The 14582-nt window shown below is 38.2% G+C and overlaps 1 protein-coding gene across 1 annotated transcript in view; it reads right to left on the reverse strand.

The window, feature by feature from the left end:
• Positions 1-955: 955 nt before the first annotated feature.
• The window catches only part of ZC3H13 (zinc finger CCCH-type containing 13), a gene marked incomplete at its 5' end in the record, with an annotated part of 37217 nt that continues 23590 nt past the window's right edge, over positions 956-14582 (reverse strand). The window contains 8 exons of the mRNA XM_009695490.1: positions 956-1450; positions 2054-2217; positions 5542-5742; positions 6678-6827; positions 10092-10601; positions 11668-12687; positions 13099-13202; positions 14281-14582. The exon at positions 14281-14582 is cut by the window's right edge and continues 24 nt beyond it. Coding sequence (XP_009693792.1) covers positions 1280-1450; positions 2054-2217; positions 5542-5742; positions 6678-6827; positions 10092-10601; positions 11668-12687; positions 13099-13202; positions 14281-14582 — 2622 coding nt within the window. The remainder of the gene's footprint in view (positions 1451-2053; positions 2218-5541; positions 5743-6677; positions 6828-10091; positions 10602-11667; positions 12688-13098; positions 13203-14280) is intronic.

The raw sequence follows: 14582 nt of genomic DNA on the forward strand, positions 1-14582 counted from the left end.
AAACTGCACAGTCAACATCCCACCTCAGTATGCTGGTTCCAAGCGGAGAAAAAGGGTAAGAAACTAATACAAGCCAACTGTCAAAAAATTTAGCGGTTCATAACTCATTTTCAATCTGAATGAGAACAATGAAAATAAGTTGCTTTGCAACAAGTCAGTATCAAGGTTAAACTATGGATTTCTTGCTCACCCTCCATAAGCAGAATTCAGAGTAACAGTTCAGGTTTAAACCCAGAAAAAGTAGAAAGATGTACACAGAGACTCAAGTCTGAAGTGAAGTCTCAGTTTCACATGGAGGCCTCCACAGACTAGCTAAACATACCTTACTGGTATAATCCGAAGGCCCACACGAGATATTGAATTCTGAAACTGAAAACAATTCTTACAAAATTGAGCCCAGGCTTGAAAGTCTCTAATCAGGTCTCTGAAATCTGCAACACCCAGCAAAACATCATTGCTCTCTGCCTTTACTGCTAACAACTGAAAACTCCCGAAACTCATCAAGTGTGAAAATACACTCAGGTTGCTGCACTGGATTGATCTGCCCTTATATTGAACAGAATGTAAGATATATGCACTAGTCCTCCTTTGTAAGCAACAGGAATTTCCAAAATGCTGTTAGTCTCATAAACATAGGCATCTAAAATTGGTTGTAAAGCACTTCCTAGAAGCTTTTTTCACTTCTTTTCAACAAGAAGGGGACCCTTAAGAGACTAGACTAGTTTTTTGTGTCTAGAAATTATCAAAGGAAACCTACACTAATGATGGAAAAAGAGCTAGAGTTTTGTCCAAATCCAGGTCCACACCAGAGACTGCTGTGGTAAGAAAGGGATTTGGGAAGTGGAGGTAGACAGACTCTCAGGAAGCAAGCTATTTAAGAAATTCCAGGCGTGTACTGAGGGACCAGGGTGGTGGTGGAAAAAAAACATTCATAATGAGGAAAATGACACGCAGACAGTTTTCTTCAGTTTAATATCAGGGGTGGTGTTATAAACTGCTAAAACCAGACATTTTCACATTATGACACTTGATGCACCATAAAACAGGTTTATGTTACAGTGTAAGATTCAATATTATAAAACTTGCCGAGAACTTCACACAGAAGTCTTTGTTTTTTATACCCCTCTTATTCACATCCAAACCCAGTAATTCTTATCTGTATACAAACGGAGTACTTTCTTCCATCTTCTACAGCTGCTTTCCAACAAATCAGTTCTAAACATCAACATCAACAATAGTAGTGGGAAATCAACTAGAAAGTGCCACCACGGTCATCTGCTTAAGACACACACACTTCTTGCTGGATAGCTGGTTGTGGAATTTTGCTATCCTCTGTCTTTTCCTGCCCAGGAACTTGGCACACAGTCTTTCGTTTGAATAACCGTAGACTCAACCGTAACAAGTCGCTGTCCATTGCTGCGGAATTTGTGTAAGTTTGTTTTGTTGCACCCTGTTGAAATTAAAAATGAAAAAAGAAAAAACTGAAAATAGTGGATTTTAATATGCAAGCTGAGAAATTAACCTCAAGTACTCTCAATAATTAGAGGTTTAATCATACATATTCACTAGAGGAGACTTTGAGAATTAATGATTTTTCTATTAGCATGCAAGATCATAAAACCTACTGTAGTGCAAAAAATGGCTAAAGTATTTTTTCTTTCAATTTTAATTTGGAAGAACAGAATCTTATAATTCTTATAAAAGTACATGGAATCTCAAGCAGAAGAATTATTCAACAATTGCCTTTGAAACTGTGTTTTAACCAATTATTTTCATTATGTATTCTCCAAATATAGTAAATGTATCTCCAGAATTTAAAGCCCAAAATGAGAAACAGCACCTACCTCTAGTCTCAATCTTCAATGAATCTCTCATCCTAAGTGAAAAATAAACACCCTACAACCTCTTTAAATAAAAGTCTGTTCTCCACTATTTAAAGGACTAGGTCTACTTCAGGACAACAAACACAAAAACTGTCTCCCCAGAGAAATGCTTTGCATAGTGGAATCTGTGTTTCCACATTTTGACCAAGCGCTGTAAACGAACCACTTGCCTTTTCATTCTTCATTAGCTGCTTACGAATTGCAGAATCCCTTCGAAAGCACAGCGCTTTACAGCAAGGACCCAGATTACTGAGAAGACCTGCTCGCTCTTCTTTTCGTAGAAGTGCAGCCATGTTCAAGGCCCCCAGCTCATGTTCAAAAAGGTTTTCTGCATCTAGAAAGAATTGATATTTGCAGAGATCAACATATACATAGTATTTTTGAACAGCAATATACAGCAATATGAAACTCCTTAAAGTTTTACTATTTGTATTTCTGCCTTCTAAACAATATCAAGGTTTGGAAGAAAAGGATGTTTTGCAGTTTATAAAAAAACCCAACCAACCAAACGAATGAATCCTTTGCCATTTAAAGGGAAGGACGGGTATCCTTGTATGTAGCTTCAGCACTGGAAAGCAATATTGAGACAACAATCACTGACAAGCCTAAACATCAAGTGACAGCTCTGGGACAGAAGAGGGGGTATCATTTACGGTCAGATGTGTGACAAAAGGTGCTAGATTAAAAGTGGTTTAAGTTTCACTTCTCTGCAAGACGTCAGATAACTGTACCAGTGTGAACATAGGGTTTCTATGGCTATGCAGAAGTGAAATACGACTATTTAGAATAATTCTTTTATACATGGTAGATAAACTTGGAGAACAAGTCACCAGATGCTAATGAACTATTCCCTCTTACCAGCTCATCTAAAAAGCATTTGTTAATGGAACTTAAAGTGGCAGAACTAGTCCTTTAATACATTTATCAGAAGAAAGACTAGATCACTTTAACAAAAGATGGATCCTGAGGTGAGTCGTCTTGTGCAACAAGTCTGTTTCTATGAAATGCAGACAAAGACAAAAAGAGTGCACATGGCTGGACTGCAGCTCATCGATTTATAACCGTTTTACAATAAATAGGAAGGTCATGATATAATTGGGGAAAAAAAAGGTATGTAGCTAAGTCCAATCCGGCCACCTCCATATAGCAAAACACTAGGTGTTTAGGAGAGAATCTAACACCTCACTAGAGACAACAGCAAACCTGAGGAAAATATAGCAGTTAAAAGCAAAGACTGCTACAGCGGTTTGGCAGTATGCAAGCAGATGAGAACAAAGATGCATTTTTAAACCACTCAGAGAATTTAGATGAAGCTGAGTAAGACTAGTTTTTAAACAAGGTGAAAAGAAACAATGAAGTTACATGAAATCAAAGCAGGTTAAAGAGAACTGCACTGAAGTCATCAAGACAACCTCAATGGACAATCAACACCACAAAAAAAGTGACAAGACACAAAAAGACCACTTCAAAGGTACCACTGACAGCTTGCAGAGTCTGCCAGATGCTGAGCATACCTGCAAGTAAGCATCTTCATATCCCTACAGGAAACAATGGCACATAGCAGACAGAGGGTAAATCAGCTACAAATCTCAATTCTATCACATGCTACTGATTTTTGTTTCCAAATAAAAATAATTAAAAAAAAAAAAATCCCTGAAACAAGCTATCATTGCCTTTTTTTCTACATTTCAGTGCATTACCAGAAACTTTTCATCCACAATAAGAACAAAGAAGGGAACACCAAACTCAGGAATAAACCAGGGAAACAAATTATACCACCATGAAGAAGTAAGTCCAAAGTGAAAACACTACATTTTCACTGTAACGCAAACTGAGTAGTTACCTCAAATTCATTCACTTTTCAGGGCATATTTGTGCCTTTGTTTAGAATATACATGCTGTGTAATTACTATAGAAGGAACCTTCACCTTGCAGATTACCGAGGAAATGCATACACTTGAAAGCCAATTGGCACTTCCACACGTAGCAACTTTGACCCGTGAGAGACTGCACACACCAAAGGGAAAAATCAATGGAGGTACTTCAATCCCCCTTCCTCTCCAGAGCAAAGTTAGGCTTAACCTAAGTACACTTAAGACAGTCCAGAGGCAGTGCTGGAGAGCCTCTTATTATCACTGCAGACTTTTTGTTTCTTTCTAGAGAAGCACACAAGGACCACTGAGATTATTTCAGGTATCATTTTAAATAGCCAGGTGGAGTGATTCTGCACCGCAGTTCCTGTTGCAAGGAATCCCTGGTACCAAGTGTTGAAGTACACAGCAAAATTAAAGCTTACAAGGAGAGAGACAGAGTTTGTATCTTTACTTATCAGACAGTTTGCAAACTGAGGAAGACCCAATATTGTATCAATTAGATCATTTATGTGAATTCTTAAGCATAAGAGTTAAGAATTTTTTTTTTAAAAAAACTAGAAGCAAGCTAATACTGCATAGAAAGAGCTGCAAATATTGCAGTGGGACATTTACACTACTTACTAATACCAATTACATACCTCAAATTATACTACCTATGATGCATTAAAAATGTCTGCATTTAATTTTACTTTAAAAAAAAGTAGAAACAGTAGCAACAGACCATGATTAAGTTACATAATTTAAATGGTTCAAGCAAGCAGTGACATTCATGGAGATTAAAAGGGCTGGGAGAAGCAAGTTTGGTTTTATTTTTTTCCCCTCTCCACTTATCTGAGACTGCGAGGTTAACAAGACAACTGCATACAGAATAATGATGCAAAGAACTAATAAGAGTACTGTTTCAAATTAAGAACTAGAGTTTACACAGTTTAAAAAAAAAATTCAGAAAAATCTGCTGTTCCCTAAAAACAGGAGCTCCACAGATACTATTACGTATAAGCCATAATCTTCTCACATTTAGATTCTGGAATAATTTGCATAGAGATCTTACAGAAAGAAATGTTTCATAGTCCTAAAAAAACAATTCTATCATGCAAGTTGTTGCAAGCAGCTCAACTGGTTCCTGGGATGCCAAAGAGAAAATCAGTATTGTCTCGCATGCAAAAGCCCTGCTTACACTAACTACAGAACTGTAGTAAACAGCAGCGGTACAGTTCATGCTCATCCCATCTATCACGCATGTCTTATGCCACACACTTTGTCCAAATGCCAGACCAATTATTATGTAATTTCCCACTTCTAGCAGAGACATAATACACAAATTTCACTTAGCTCCTTCATTCTGATTCAAAACCTCCTATCTATGCATTCTGGAGAGCATCCGCAGAAGGGAAATAAGAGGACATGCAGAGAACCTTCACAGAAAATGAGAAATCTTTTTTTTTTTTTTCCCTGCAGTGTTCCTGCTAATTCACTGCAGAAGATACTTAGCTCTCCAAAACTGCTGACACACTTTAGGCTAGGAAAGCATGAACAGTCTCACAAAAAGAATATTCCACTAGGATGAAAAATTTTGTTTAGGCTGTTATTCAAGGCCTCCTCACCACTGCTGGAATTAAAACACTAATTTGATTGACAGGCAGCTGCATTACATTCCTGTAATTTTCACACAATACTCATTATACTCCTTCTATGGTCTTGAAACCTAAAATAATGAACGAATGCACATTTCATAAGGACTTTCACTAAGTACAAAAGAGTTTAATCCCTGCAGAAACAATTACCTTTAGGTTTTTCTAACACTCTCTGGCAAGTCTCTTTAATTTTGGTGAAGAGTTCTGGTCCTGCCAATCGCTTGGAAATGCCAACTCTCAACATAACAGCACCTGGTGTGAATTTTAAGAGCGCAGCCCCAGGCTCACGTGGTTCTTTTGGCTGCTTTGGCATAAGACTGGACCAATCTACATCTATAACATCCACAGGATCTGCAAAAACATTAACAGAGAATGAGTTATCACAACAGCATCCCTTACCACAGTTGATTAATTTCACATGCTACATACATCCCCGTCTCCTAAAAGCAATATATACTAGATGAACATTGTTCTGCAGTTCTCAAAGCCAGATCCTCAGATGCTTCAGGCAAGAATGTCAAAACTCACTTAGACTGGTGTAAAAAAGGAGCATACAAATATAAAGCTTCTTGGATTAAAGAAACCCAAACCAAACTGCACCCTAATATTCTGCTTCATTTTCATTGCAACTCCTTTGCGGAAGGCTGCTTGGACCCTGCTTAGCCAGCAGATTTGGACACAATCACTTACGTATTCCCAAAAGTCACAGTACAACTAAACATGCTACGACAGATCCAAATCAAATGCTTAAAAAGCTAGTATTTCAACTCTGGATGCTAGATGTTGTTTTCAAAGGAGAGATATACTATTTATTGAATAACCATGCAACTGTGTGTTTGTCCAGGATGTTTATCATAGAAAATACAAACACTCATCATATAGCCCAGATGACCCAACTGAACTTACAACAAGTAGAAGATTCCATGCTTCCCAGTACATTTGGGAAGCATTCAAGCACGGATACAACTGTTCATAAAAATAAATTCCAAATAACAATCAAAGCCAAATGGGATAAATGAAAATATGTTTATAAAACGAAAAAGTCTACCCTTCTAGCTATATAAAACAAGGTAAATATTATTTCACAATACAGTTTCTCAGTACCCTTTACTTGCCTCTATACTTCTCAGGCTTACCTGACTATTAGAGCACATGGGAGAAATACCGAAGACCATACACACACAGTCCTAGCTCAGAAATACTGTCAACATCACAATAGCATTATATGCAAACTGATCTAATCTTTATACTCAAATAATCATAAAGGGGTTTTGCTATACTTTTACCAGGCATCTTCTCATCTTCCTGTTGATCCTCCCGCTTTTCAGCATCACCTGCCAGAATTTCATCCAGTTCATCATCACTGATTGGCTCGTATTCTCCAGCACCAGACCCCAGTGACTGTACATCATCAATCTTTGCTTCATCTTCTCCTCCTACAGAGACAGATACATACTGTAGTTCTAAAGCAATCATTCTTGTTTTCTAAACATGCTTTAAGCAGCTTGAAAACAAAGAGGCTCCGTGAACTAAACTTAGTTTTTGGAGACAAGTATATTCAACATGAACACAAGTATTAACTCATGGAAACAGAGAAGTTATTTCTCCCACACACAATGCAGCAGTTCGAATTTTACATATCTTGGTCATTTTTTTTGGTGCAGTATTAGTAAAACTGCAAACAGAAGGCCATATTCAGAAGAAATATATGTTGATTATCTGATAAACAGTTAACAATACAAATCTAAGTTAACACCACAAAGTCTTTCAGATGCTTTTGCACATGAATCCAAACTCAGGATTCAGTCCAAAGGCTCTACAAGAGAAAGAAGGAACAAAACCCCAAAATACAAGAAGGTGCAAGATATCCTGAATGAAGCAATTATTCAGAGTTTTAGACTCTTTGTGGAAGTCACAAGAAGAGCTTTCATAAAGCCATGCCAAACTTCAGTTGTTTGTTACACTCCTATCCATCCACGTACTATACACACATACAAATACCTGTGCTGTACATGTAAACAAGTTCCTTAAAACTTGTAAACACAAGACACTCAAATGTTGCATTTTGCAGTTAATGAAAGGAACATCTGAAGGTATTCTCTCACCTCCAAGGCTCAAAGATCTGATTCAAGCATTCAGTAACTCTATTGCTCTAAACTCAGGCTTCCTTAGGGTTCTCCACCACGGTACTTGCAAGGAGTTGTGCCATATAAACTAGACAGAATTTACAAGGCTCCCCCCCTGTGGATGACTATTCTAATATCTTGCAGCTCCCTTAGCCAGAAGGGAAACTGTCTCCATTTTAAGTTGCCCCCAATTTTTTTTTGCTTGCCTTTGTAAAAGCTACAGAGGGGAAGAAGAAAAAAAAAAAAACCCCACCTCAATTAACCTAAAAATCAGCATGGAAAAAGCAAGTAAAAGACATGCTAGCAGAGCGTAAATTAACTACTCAGGCCACCTGGCAGTGCTTTGGAGGAAGCATATAACATCTTGGGCATTATTTAAGCCCACTCCTAGAGCAAACACATTAAGGTTCAAGGTATTACAATAATTTAGTAATTATATCCTTACACATTTTGTTAGACAATATACTTCAGTAATTTGTCCAAGTAAATGCCAGATACCTCCTTAATATCATCAGATTTGGAAATTGTATTTAGTTTTCTAAAAAGTTTTTCCTTTTTAAAAAGGAAAATAAAGTGGTCCGTACTAGATTTTGTGTCTTACAATTTTAAATATTCACTGCCTGTATGATCCATCTTTTGCTTCCACACTGATCTACCAGATACACTATCTCACCATAATCACGTGCTCAGACAGCACAGATGAACCATTAAAAAAACTACCACATGAAGCAATTAAAAATTATAATAATCCATAGTTCTCAATACACAATTAAAAAAAGATCTTCTCAATTTTGAATTTCAAATCCAAGTTCGATAATTTCTAGATTATAATCCTATCACTACCATTACTGCTTTTTTTCAGAAATATACTTTTATATTAAATTCCGCAGTAAAAACACGACACACTAATCAGCTAAAAGCAGCAATGTAAACAGGAGTAATAAAGTAATGAAGGACAATAAAGTACACTAAACTTTAAAAAATCATAAACACGCTACATATAGTATGCTTCAGTAAAATGGAATGCATCTAATATTTTAGAAAAGTCATTTATTTAAAAAAAACCCTAAATATACCATAACTTCCTACAGATGATCATTTTCAGAGAATTTAGAACACAACCTTTGAAAAATACACAAAAGAATACACATTAAAACAGTTACAAGAAGTCTGCTGAAAGGCTAGACCTAAGAACACATTTAACATCCACATCTGCAGCCCGTTTAGTTACAGGTGCCCTCTTGGAAACAGATAATGTACCTAGGAATAGCCTTTCACCAACTCTCTTCTGAACTAGCCACATAGTACTCTCAGATTTATTGCACCATTCCTTCCTCTAGCTTAAAAATTGCTGAATTCTGTTCATTACAGCAAGACAGAGCAGACTTTCCCATGCTTACTCCAAATACTATCTTTGACAAGTGCTTCCACTCCACTGATAATCTCCTTAAATGGAATTTTCTCAATTGTACCAGTCAACTCTAATGACCACTTTGCAAGTAATCAGGTAGGAGATATAATAAGTAATAAATATTCCCCATCATCCTCTCCAGACAACATTTAATTTAACTGCCCAAATTAACAATGAACACTACAGATAATTCTTATTAAGAATGCAAATACGATGAGACAATGTCCCATTATCTCATGTAAAACTACAAAAGCTTAATTTATTTGTTTCTCCTCCTGCTTCTAAAGACTATGGACTTCAGGCCTTACCATCCCAAACATCCAAAAATTCCAAATCCTACAATGCCTTTTTTCCTCTCAACAGATTTTAGAAAAGAAAACTCCTGCAATCACCAAAAAACCTCAACTTACTGAACATAACCATAACATACACCAGTTACTCTGGATTTAGACTCTTGCTTCTTTTACGTTGTTGATATAGGTTAAAAGTACTTCCCAAATTCCCTATCCATGCAAAGCTCAAGCTGTCTAATCCATGTGACACACTCTTAAGAGTTTGTCAGTGTTTGCCCCTTACTTTTTTTTTATTAATCCTGAGCACGTCTTCCCGAGTACCATTAGGGACAGCAAATTGAAGCTGCATTTAATAAGATTACCTCAGGAAAGCCATCTTTGGACTGTAGTGCCAAGCCATACATCTGTTTCACCTACTAATCAGACAATCATTTCTATGATAATTGGGCTTTGCAGAAAAGAATCCCAAAGAACAGTTCCAAGTCAATGCTCATTTTTTTTTCACTCATTACCTGTCACTTCCAAACAAAAAAATAGATCTTATAATGATGTAACAAGGCAATTAAATGTTGGTGTTATTCTTCAGCAAACTGCTTATTCAGAAACGTTACACCTTGATGAAATTATACCTCAGATCATTTATGTTTCTTTGCCTCAAGACTTTAGAAATTAATAAATAACACTAACACAATTAACACTAAGGAAGATGCTCATCAGATTTCTCTCTGTGTGTCTGCTTCCACAGTAGAGAAGCTGGAGTCAACAAGCCTTTCAGTAGAAAATTATTCTAATATAGCTCAGTTCAGCACTATGGTAAAAGGGAAAGAATAAAATATTTGTGAGACCAAGTTCATTCCCAGAATATCTCACCTTCTAAACTCTCTACCTTTTCGGCCTCATTTCCATCTTCAAAACCTTGCAAAGGTCCTAAATCTTTGTCTGTTCTTTCCTTCTCTGAAGCTGCTGAATCCCGACAAACACCATCAAATTCCTTTTCGTGATCTCTGTCCAGTTTCGTTTCACTATGTTTTGCTGATTCTTTTTGAGAAGAGATGTCGAGAGTTCTGTCTCTCTCTCTTTCAACAGTATCAGGCAGTTGTCTGTCTCGCTCTCTGTCCAGCTCCCGTCTTTTCTCCCTCTCCCTCTCTCGTTCTCTGAGTCTCTCCCGCTCCCTGCTCCTCGGCCAGTCTTTGTCAACATCTCTGTCCCAGTCTCTCTGTCTTCCCTCTCTCCGGTCTCTCTCTCGTTCTCGATCATGTTCATGTCGATCTCGCTCTTGAAGCCTTTCCCTGCTATCAAAGGACCCAGATCTGGAATGGACCTGACGATCTGATTCAGGAGAACTTCGTCTTGAACTGTGGCTTCTTGAATCTTGACGATCTAAATAAAATATTTTAAATATATGCATGACTACAGTACATAAATGTAATACCATTTTACTAGACCAAAGCACTTTAAAGATTCAGGTATGAAAATGTACTTCTCAGAAGCATCATCTTCAAATTAATAACGCCTTCAGATTGCCCATAGATCTAATCTTACTTAAAAACAAAGTATTTCTCCCGCTCCCAAAAAGGATTTTTAGTGGCTACTTCCTACCATGACAGAAGCCACACTGAATGTACATCATTTTAATTCAGAAGTTTAGGCAAGGGCGGAGAGGGGGGGGAATCATCTCAAAATTAAAAGTTTTCAAAACAAGTCTTCAAAAACCTAGGAATGCCTTGGTTACCATATGATAAAGTCAGAAAAATAATTTCAGGCATGTAACAATGAAGAGAACAGAGAACTGAAGTGCTTTAGGAGGAAGATATTTTCCTACTGATGCTGTTTAAATTTTTTAAAAACTTTTTTTTTTTTTTTACAGGAACTACACAAATAAAACAAGTTAACTGAGATTATTTTGATTTGCAACAAAGATGATTTCCATATGCATTGAAAGTATTCCTAACAGGAACCATGATAGATTTACTGCTGCTCCTGAGATAAGGGATCTTTCTCCCAGAGAGAAGAGATATTTTCATTTTTCATAGATTTCAGAATTTCCATATCAAAATGAATGTTAATAATGACTTTAAGAACATCACTTAGCAATAAAACTACCTAAATGTTCTGTTAGCACAAGCATTTTCTCTTTCTACGAGTTTTTTTTGTCCTACAAATTACTTTATTCCCCAGACAGCATGAACTGAATATGACTGAATGTTTTGGTGTAAACAAAGTGGTAATCCTGCCCATTGAGGATCAACTTTTTGAATATGGTTAACGCTTGCAGGAATCTTAATTCACTCCAGTTTTACAATGAATGGCAGATAGCACCTCCCTCTCCCTTTACGCTAATTACAAATGAAAAGAGTACACAGCCATGAAAGAATGATTTGGGATTCGTACTTTTGCACTTTTATGCAGAATGATAAATCAGTCTCACCGAAACGTATCTTATTACCTGAAGATGTGCTCCGACTGGGTTCCCCTCGTTTCAACTGATCAATTCTGGACTTCCGTTCCCCAGTGATTTCCAAGCTTTTCTTCTCTCTGTCCCTGTCCCTATCCCTGTCTCTAGAGCTGCTGTGCAGGATCCGCTTCCGTCCAGTCTGGTCATCTCCACTGCGATGAGCTGACTCATTGGAAGGGGATCTAAGTCTGCTTGAGGCATGGCTCCGATTGCTTCCAAGGCTGCTGCTGCGCTTCTGATCCACAGATTTACGGTGTGGTCCATCCTCTATAGTAACATGAGGGGCTTCTACCTTTTCTCCCCTCGTCCTGTGACTTTTTCTATGGGAATCCTCAGTGCTTCTTTCTGGTACAACAATGTCACCACGTTCAGGAACATCTTCATCTGACCAGTCACTAAATGTCGTGTCTTCTCTTTTTTGGGGGACTTCTGCCACAGCCTTCTCAGGTGGTGCTTCAACCAATTCTTCTTTTGTTACAGGGGGTGTTCTTGGGCCTTTCTTCTTCTTATGATGTGGAACAATTTCTTCATCAGAAACTTCAGAATCACCCTTAGATCTCTTCCGCTTTTTCTCAACATTTTTCTTTTTTTGACCTTTTTTGGGTGAAAAGACCTGGCTTTCTTCAGTTGTTGATTCATTAGCATACCTTTCCACCCCACTGTCGTCATCTTTCTTCTTCTTTGTGGCCTTTTTCTGTACCTTAGACTTCTTCTTGCTGTCATCATGCATTCTATCAGAACCATCTCTTTCTTCAGAGGGACGGTGTCCCAGACTTTCTTGAACCCTGGACCGGGAGCTTTCTGAAGCATCTGGTTGCTCTCTTTGCTTATCTGCTGAAGAAATCCTCTCTTTAAACTCTGGTTCTTCGTAACGCCGGGAACTTTCCTTTCTGTCTGATTTTCGCTCTTCTTCTTTCCAGCGACTCTGCCGCTCTTCTGTAACATGAGAGGGGCTCAGTGACCGAGATTCCTGTGGCCGCACAACCTGGCTCAGAAGTCTGTGCTTTTCATCTACAAAATGGGAAAAAGGATGTACTTGTATTGTTTAGGAAGTAGAACATATGAGCATTTAGAATCTTGTGCATACTGAAAAGCGTAAATTAAAACATGTAATCCATTATTTCAGTTACATTTTCTCAGTTTTTCTACTGCTGCAGCAGCAACAGATTATTTTGGTAAACATGCATCTTAAAGAACAGATGTGGAAGTCACTATCACTCAGCAGACATAACACATAGTGACAAAATGAAGATAAAAGACAAACATACAGATGAAGAAAAAATGGTGCTGCTCATAAAAATAAGGGGAGGAGGACATTTACAGAAGCTTTCCCCATGTTTTTCCTATTTAAGATTGCAAGTTATTTTCCATAGGCAGAAGGCAAGCTGGATCCAGCTGCAGAGATAGCCCATTCCTACTTACTTTTATCATCTCCGCTGTTGTAAGCATCACTATCAGGAGAGTGCTCACGGCGACGTTTGGGTGACTGACGAGGACTTGGACTGCTTTCATTTCTGTGACGCTTCCTGCAGAAGAAATACGTACAGTCAAATTTCTTCAAGATTCTCTGAAGAAAACATTCATTAACTGAGTTTATCATCAATACAGTCCCTGAAGTCTAGGCACTTCATATAAAAGACAACACATCTAAGGATGCCAGGAAGTTTTGTAGTTTTCTGTTGTTATTCCAGAACTACAAGTATGATCAGTTTTCTGACCATACTGTAAGATACTTTAAATTAAACTCAAACACTTAACGATCTTTTTAGCAAAAAGTTATGAAAGACTATTAAGATCCAATTTTTCCCTGTGGCAACGATCCTTGCAGTGAGCTGATCCCAGCTAGCAGCAAAGCTCCCACCTAGATGCTTGCTTTACTCCTCCCCAGAGTGGGACAGGGGAGAGGCCGTACTAGATGATTTATAGGAATCCACAATTCCCTCACACAAAAGTTACTAATTAATTCCAAGCAAAGCAGCCACTCAGGGCAACATTTTTTTGCTTATTATTGACGGAACAATGAGAATTTTATTGTACTAAAAGGAAAAAAAAAAAGTGAATCAGTGCTACATGCTTAAAGGAAGCATCACACACTTACTCGGGATATTATTCACACCTTTACTGGAAGCCTTCTGGTATTGAAAATTTAGTAGTGCAAAGGGTAATGCATGTTCCACAGAAATTTAACGAACAAAGTCATGAATCCTGACTTAATTAGCTGCTGCCTGACTTTCCAGGCTTCAAAAGGTACCACAGTCTGCTATTATGTTTCCAAGAATGCCTGCATTATTAAAAGCAAGGTCGTGCAAGTATACTTAGAAGGGAAAATTAAATTGTCTGACTCAAATGTTAGCTCCTGAGTAGTTTCACGATTCTGCTCTAACAAAGCATCAGATTAATCTCACCAGCATAGTATTGGTTTTGGGGCCATCAGTATGTGCCACACAGATGCAGGAGAGACATGGCTTCAGACCAGGCCTCTGAAAAACAGGGTATCTTCTTCCTTATGATACTCCCCTGCTTACTAACTTACTGAAATCAAAAGTAAAAGAATGCTTCCCCCCCGCCCCTCCTTTGACTGAAGCAAGATTCGGATCCACTTACTTGGATTTTCTTTCCTCATGGACATCTCTTGAACTTCTTTCTTCTCGGATATCTTCTCTCTTATCCCTGCGGTCTTCCCTTCCTTTTTCTTTGTCGTCCCAGTCTCTCTGGCGGTCTCTGTCTTTATCCCTGTCTCGACCTCTCTCCCTTTCTCGCTCCCGCTCTCGATCTCTTTCTCGCTCCCGCTCCCTTTCACGTTCCTCCCGTTCTCGCTCTCGTTCCTTCTCCCTCTCCCTCTCTCGTTCCCTTTCCCTGTCATGGTCCCTGTCTCGGTCCCGCTCGCGGTCCCTGTCTTTGTCCCG

This window comes from Cariama cristata, unplaced genomic scaffold, assembly GCF_000690535.1.
Source record: "Cariama cristata isolate BGI_N322 unplaced genomic scaffold, ASM69053v1 scaffold1932, whole genome shotgun sequence".
NCBI classification, from domain to species: Eukaryota; Metazoa; Chordata; class Aves; order Cariamiformes; family Cariamidae; genus Cariama; species Cariama cristata.